This window comes from Solanum stenotomum, chromosome 2 (genome assembly GCF_019186545.1).
Source record: "Solanum stenotomum isolate F172 chromosome 2, ASM1918654v1, whole genome shotgun sequence".
Classification (NCBI taxonomy): Eukaryota; Viridiplantae; Streptophyta; class Magnoliopsida; order Solanales; family Solanaceae; genus Solanum; species Solanum stenotomum.
The window spans coordinates 5,212,208-5,219,722 of NC_064283.1; the positions used below are offsets into that span (position 1 = coordinate 5,212,208).

General features: G+C 32.8%; 1 protein-coding gene across 1 annotated transcript; it reads right to left on the minus strand.

Moving 5' to 3' along the window:
- Positions 1–389: 389 nt before the first annotated feature.
- Positions 390–3,787, minus strand: LOC125854513 (growth-regulating factor 1-like). Its single transcript, XM_049534092.1, has 4 exons — positions 3,119–3,787; positions 2,364–2,585; positions 1,595–1,979; positions 390–1,429 (listed from the first exon to the last, which is right to left on the minus strand). Exons 1-4 carry the CDS (start codon positions 3,468–3,470, stop codon positions 595–597), a joined length of 1,794 nt encoding a protein of 597 aa, XP_049390049.1. The 5' UTR covers positions 3,471–3,787; the 3' UTR covers positions 390–594.
- Positions 3,788–7,515: the final 3,728 nt, after the last annotated feature.

The window sequence follows — 7,515 nt, forward strand, 5'->3', positions numbered from 1 at the left end:
TAAGAAATTAGAGCAGATTACAAACCCTAAATTCAAGATTTGAAGTAGAAATGTAAACAACTATATCCTACTTATTTTTAAGAGAAAATCGTGATTTTTTTACAAAAGGAACAAGGGTTAATGGTGGGGAAGAAGAGACAATGGTTTATTTAAGGGTGGGGAAGATGACTGTTGGAGAAAGAGGAATTTTCCGTCAAAATTCACCTTCTAACACGCCTAAAGGAGGTGAGAACACCTCCTATGACAGGTCAGCACTTAAGTGTGTAGAAAATAGAAAAATATAAAGTTCAAGGGTAATAGGGCACCCTTGAAGTTGGAGGGTGTAGTTAAAATTTCGGATATAGGTTTGGGGTTTTAGATCATTTTCTCATCCTGAGACACATGTTAGATTAAGAGAAAATATTTAGATTAACTATGCCTTAAAAGGCTGAAAATAGTACATAAGTAAACAAATGAACAAATCTTAACTGAAATACTTGGTCATTTAATATCTAGAGTACATATTAGATTTGGCAAAGGGTGTGAGCATTAAGGGGAAAAAGGGAAATGGCTCACTTCTTGAGTTACAAAATAGCATATTCCTAGTTTTACATATTACATGGCAGGTAGGGTTGGATTCATGAGAGTTGTTCCAAGAAGGCCATTACAAAGACTGGATCCTTCGTTCGTTGTCTTACTGTGTTCTGCTCTAGGACTGCTCCCTGCACTGCTGTTGGAAAGGGAACCGAAGGAGGACTTTTGTAAGACTCCGGTTGGTGATGATCCCATCCGAGGGCTTCTATCCCATCCTTCGGTCATGAGATTAAGAGCTGACTTGTTCTTGCAATCGCCTGAGCTGCTATTAGTGCTATGCAAGACCTCTCCAAGAGGTCCACCCAAGGAAGATTCCCATGATATAGGAATCCAACTTCCTTGTCTTTGGTTATGTTCACTGATGATGGTACCAATGCCTAGTCCCATTTGAGTTGCTTCATGTTCCCGAGACCTATGTGGTGAGGCCGTGAGCTTGTCATTCGCAGGAGAGGAAGTCGAAGACATGAAGTCTGATGTGACTAAAGGGATAGAAATGGAGAGCTGAGTTGGATCTGACTGCAAATCAATGTCTGGCCATGAAACATTGGATTGATCAGATTGGTTTTTGGGCCACTCGTCCATGAACTGCCGAAGTGGATGATGCTGTGATTTCCTTTCTTGATCTCTGACATCTGAATTGGCATAGCCACGGCAGTTAACTAGCGAAGAGTTTTTATTCAAGGGATTGATCAAAGAGTCTGCACAAACTAATCCGAATTCGGCCCTGGAGGTTAATCCATAGGGATTCTGCTCCTTCTGGTTTGAATATTGGGGCTCTTTAACACTTGGTGAAACAACTGAAGAGCCTTTTGTATCCGAATACCTTTCACCAAAATTTTCCTTGGCTGTATAACTCCTGGCAATTGAAGATTGATATTAGAACATGTAACAAATAAAGTATCAAAAGGACAACTCATACTCTTTATTGCCCCTCCAAAAAGCGATAATGCTTACTACTATCATTTAGTAAAAAACTACAGCTTGATGTAATTGAGCTTTGACGGAGACTACTGAAATGTACCTCTCAAGATAAGGGGATGTTGTGGACAGATTAGTTCCAGCAGGCTGCAAGTTGGAGAATTGATTGTGATGAGAGAGATTGAGAGTGTTGGAAGCAGCAGTGCCCCCTCCGGATGCCAAAGCTGCTGATGCTGCAGATGACATGTTTGTCAGCTTGGCGGAAGTAGTAGTAGCAGCGGTGTTGTTTCCAGAGGCAGAATTGCCAGTTTGTCCTTCCACAGGCTTTCTTGAACGATGGCGGCCCCTGTTCATGTGTCGCTCACAATACTTTTGATCAGCAACTGCATCTCTTGAGCACCTCCATTTTTTACCATCTGTTCTCCTACACCTTCCTGGTTCTGGATCATTGCTATTGGAGAATCCTAGATGGAAAGCACCCCATCCCACTGCCAATATAACCAGAACACAGATCATCCACTACTCTTGAGATTTTTAGTAAAGGTGTTCAAAACATGAAGAATCAAACACATGAAAAAGCCAAAGGTGTTCAAAACATGAAGAATCAAACACATGAAAAAGTTAAAGGTGTTCAACGTCTACTATATATACATTAAAATCAACTATGTATAAACAATGTAGTTTTCCGCCGACCTGGCTCTGCCCCTGAGTAGACATGATCACTCAGGGTACTTCCTGAGCCATAGATTTAACAAATTTAGGTACAAATGTCTTTAATATTTTGTCTAGATCTCACATTTCAGGCACAAATGGGGAAAAGTTGCAATCTTAATAATATAGCAAGATTGAAAGAAGGTAAAGCAAAGACTTACAAGCATTGGGTCTAAGGCCTGCAAAAGTTGTGAAACCAGCAGATTCAAGAGCTTTTCTTATAGGGTTGAGGAGATAAGGGGGTATTGGAACATTTGCAGTGATGTACTTGTAGATCAAGGCCTGATGTTCCAGCTCCATCCATTGTGATGGAGTGAATGGCCCTTTCACCCCTGCTATTAGCCCATGCATATTTCCAGCATTCAAAGCTCCACTACCATAGCCTGAGCAAGAAAAGATCAAATCTTTAATAACAAAAACTGGTTTTTATACCAAATAACTCTTTTGTCTGCTCTACAAATGTGAAAGAAGAAAAATATACTGTTGAAAGATGCATTATAGAATACCTAAAACTTAAAGCTTTGTCTAGAACATTTAAGGGGGGGGTACACAACATTTTTAATACCAAAGGAAACACACCAATGAAATAAGGAAATATCCTCAACTCTCTTTATGTCCTTTCATCTGATTATGCCTTATAAAAATCAACATTGCCACAAACTCATTACCAAAAATATGTAAAGAAAGAAACCATGTAACAAAAAGATGCCATCTTTATTCTATTTTTATTTGTGGGGTTGGTTAAATAAGATTCAAACAGTAGCACATTGCTACCAAAAATCCAGCAGTTAAATAAAAAACCAACAAAGTTAAAACAACATAAAATTATTCCAACACCCAAAAACAAATCTTGATTCCAAAACAAGAAACCCCACAAACACAATAAAGTTAGGATCTTTATCATCTTTTAGTGTACCTGAAGTGTTTCTAGCAAAAGCACTTGTAGGGTGTTGATTATAATAAGGCATTGTGACATGATTTTGAGAGTTGGGTGTAGAAAAGCTAAGCATTTGCTGATTCTCATGAGAAATTGGAAGTTGCTGAAACATCATAGTAGCTTTGGAAGATGAAAAATCATCACTTGTCTTAGCTAATTTACTCTCCTTATTCCATTCATCTTCAGTAACAGAGGACCTTTCATGTTTATTAAATCCACCAGATCCATACCATTTCTGCTTTGTGTCAGCTGAGGCAACAAACATAGTACTACTAGTATTATCTGAACAAATCACCCCACCCCCACCACTATCCAAACCCCCAAAATCCATTCAACAAGAAAATAAAAATCAAGAAACTAAAGTAAGACCCTTTTATGAAGAAGGGGTCACTTAATAGCAAGAAACTGAAAGAAAGAGACAGAATTTGTTGTTGGAAGAGGAGGAAGGACCATGTTTATTTTTTCTTTCTTTTGTTGTTTTAGTTATATGATATGAAATGTGCTTGGGGAGTTGTGGCAAGTGTTGGGAATTTGTATAGCAGAATAAGGGGAGCTATATAGTGGAGTACTACTATAAGCAGCAGACCTCTAATAAAAGAAAGAGACACTGGTTTTCTCCTTTAGGAGTTGCTAATTGTTTTGGTGAAAGAGAAAAATTATTGGAGAGAGAGAGGAACTACATGTATATATGTAGAAGAAAGTACCTAAAATACTGTTATTATATAGTCTTGTTTTCTCATATAATATAATATAAAACCCTCTTAATGTTTTTTTATATATTAATTTTCATATAATTAGTAAAGTTGAAAATTATTATTAAAGGTGCTTTCAATAATTCTCCGATAGAGTTTGTGACCACTTATAATGTTTTGTTACAGATTAAGGGTATATTGAAGTTTAGTTAATCAAATAAAGAGTGTTTTTAAGTCTGTTAATAATTTGTATTAAGTTTAAAAGTGTTCTCAATATTTCTCTCATACTAAATTAATCAAATTGTTTCTATTTAAAACTTAAAAGGATTTTACTCATTTAATTAGGTATAAGTTTGTAAAAAAAAAACATATTTTTTCGAATTTAATAATATATATATATATATATAAAATTTAAATAATCATTTGTTTTTAAACGGAGAGAAGCGAATAAAGTGGTGGGTTGCATGAACTAAAGATGCACAATCACGTGACGACATCACTATATATATAAATCTATATGTATATTTTCTTTTCTTTGTCCTACTCTCACCCCTCTCCCTACTCCACCCCCGCCCCACGCGTGCCCTCTCACACTATATGATAAAATTATTGGGAAAGTAAATAATTTTGTTAGAAACGGCCATTATCTTCCTAATAAAAAACAAGCGAAAAGGGTTTGGTATACCGTTCAATTTTATCATTTGGAATTGATATATCTTTTATTATAAAAGTGATTCATATATTCTCTTATCGTTATATAAACGGCTCACATATATCGCTATTATTACAAAATGAGCTCACATATATCCTTCATTTAACGAAAGTGAAAAAATTAGTTTTAAATTTATAATTTTTACTTTTAATTTTCTTAAAAATTATTTAGGAGTATATATAATTCTTCTAGCAAAGTTTAAGGTATATTTTAATCTTTTTCGTACATAAATTATTTTTTGACTTCTTTGATTATAATTATTTGAGTTTCTTATTCTTATTTTATTTTTTTCTTTCATTCCTTAGTGTAAAGAAAAAAATTTAAAACTATTTTTTTGTGGCTATATTATAATTTAAAACTATTTTTTTTGGTCTATATTATAATTTAATTTTTGTATTTGAAGAAAAAAATTTGGTCATCTATAATAAGTTTTACAAGAATATTAGTGAAACATAATTAAATTTGACATCAAAATAATAAATATAAATTAGTAATTAAAACAAAAAAAAAGTCAAAAAAAATATGTTTGAGGAGGATTAAATATACTCATATGGGATTATATTTTATTTTATTTTTAAATAATAAAAAATTAAACTAAAATTAATTGTTTTCATTTTTTTTAGAGGAAAAGGATATATGTGAGTCATTTGTATATATGAGCTACTTTCATAACAAAGGGTATATCCACTTTAAATAACAAAGTTGAGAGGTATATCATATTATTTTCCCTAAAAACAAAATATAGTTTTGAAATTTAAGATACATGTTTTTTTTACTCCTTTTCTTCTTTCTATTTTTTGTTTTCTTCTTCACATTTTTGTTTTTTTACATCGAAAAGCAAAATCTAACAATTTAAGGTTAACAGTTACGTAAAAAAAACAAGTAAAAGTAATGATTACAATTCATGAAATAAACAAATTCATATTCTTTTTAATTGATTCTTAAAAATTGAATTTGTAATTTTGCGTTTATGTGTTTTAAATTTCAAAAATTATAACTAATTCATCAAGTAAATATGTATTTTTAATGATAATTAACACTCTTGATAAATATCCCTAAAATCTATAGCGATATTAGATCCAATTATCGATAAAAGTCTAAGCAACTTTTGATGTAGTGTATGAAAAAACACATTTTCAAGATTCAAACTTCAACTTTCATTTAAGAATAATCGGATTTTCAACAGATTCATTGTGTGTTACTGCAATTGCAATCAACTTAAGGCCAAATACAATAAATCATTTTGAAAGAAAAAAAGATTATTCCCTACAGTAATAAATGTTCCTCATTGTAGGTAATGTTAATAAATAACCGTCAATTGCATGTTGAAGAACAGTATATATATATATATATATAGTCTTTATACACATTGTCTAGTCTTTTTAAGTTTCCCATCCAATCTTTGTAGGCCACGTTGGAGCTCCAATTAAATTCAGACCGTGGACTATAGAGCTCATTCGGGGGTGGTGCCCGATATGATTTTAACCATACTCAGAATTTGTACCCGAGACCTTTGATTAAGGTTTGGAGTAGTCCCACCATTGCACCTCAATCCATATATATATTGACTCATTCGGGGTGGCGCTCCAGAAATAATTTTCTCCATACTCACACTCATACNTTAACTTCAGACCGCGGACTATAGAGCTCATTCGGGGGTGGTGCCCGATATGATTTTAATCATACTCAGAATTTGAATTCGAGACCTTTGATTAAGGTTTGGAGAAGTCCCACCATTGCACCTCAATCCATATATATATTGACTCATTCGGGGTGGCGCTCCAGAAATAATTTTCTCCATACTCACACTCATACCTGGGACCTCTGATTAAGGTTTGGAGCAGTCTCACCATTGCACTACAACTCATACTGATTCATTTGGGGGTAACGATCCCGACAGAATTTTCTGCATGCTCAAAACTCGAATCTGAGACCTCTTATTAATATTTAGAGTACATAGTCTCACCATTACAACACAACCCTTAGGGGTCGTTTGGTGTGAGGGATAAAGATAAATAGTGATGGGATAAAAAAAATTATATCTTGTTTGGTTGTCATGTTTGGATAACTTATCCCACCATTTACATCATAGTGATGGAATAAGTTATCCCAGGATGATAACTAATTTTGGATTAACTTGTTTCCAACTAAAGGACCCTTAGTACATTGTCTAGTCTTTTGTTTCTTTGTAATTTAAGAAATGTACCATATGGACTATCTTTTTCATACTTTAAATAATTAATCTAGCACCTACTTGCTGAAAAAGTTTACGTAGAAATTTATTGCAACTCTGTTATGAAAATATCGTTTAATGAATAAGACTCTTTAAAAGCATTACCAAAAATGTATTCTATTTTATGAGTAGCTTAGTTTACTTTGGATTGCCCACTTTGATGCTTATAAATTCTCCATGTACCTATAGAGTATCCACTTTGACAATGCATAGTACTCCTCGTCATATTCGATTATCATATTATTTATTGTTGTTATTTATATTTAAATATTGTTTAATATATGATTTCTTTATTATTGTATTTTTTTTATCAATTTGATATGTTTTTCTTGAGCAAAAATCTATCAAAAGACAGTCTTTCTATATTCATAATTTGTTATGTTATTGTTATTGTATATCACCGGTGGAAGAAGTCTCTACACTACTATATTCTCCTTATTTGTCGTAGCATGTAACTTATTTTATTAATTTTCAAATTTCACATTTTGAGGAGATTTACATATACATATCTTTTTTTTTTTTTGATAATTTAAAAGTTATTACACAATGGTAAATAAAATTTAAACTCTTGATTTCACAAGACAAAATTTCGAGAAAATTGCAATTTTGGTTCATAAACTATAAAATACTTCTACTTTTGCTCCTTATCTTTTATTCATATTTTTTTTAAAAAAAATGATGAGGACTTAAGCAATTTTAATACATTTCTTATTGTAAATTAAAGAGACCTTTTTGCCTT

Excerpts from the sequence above, each read along its gene's own strand:
- LOC125854513 (XM_049534092.1), bottom strand. The coding sequence starts at position 3,470 with ATGGATTTTGGGGGTTTGGATAGTGGTGGGGGTGGGGTGATTTGTTCA. Across the intron at positions 2,586-3,118 it reads TTTTGCTAGAAACACTTCAG|GCTATGGTAGTGGAGCTTTG; the intron begins GTACACTAAAAG and ends TTTCTTGCTCAG. Across the intron at positions 1,980-2,363 it reads AGGCCTTAGACCCAATGCTT|TGGGATGGGGTGCTTTCCAT; the intron begins GTAAGTCTTTGC and ends TTATATTGGCAG.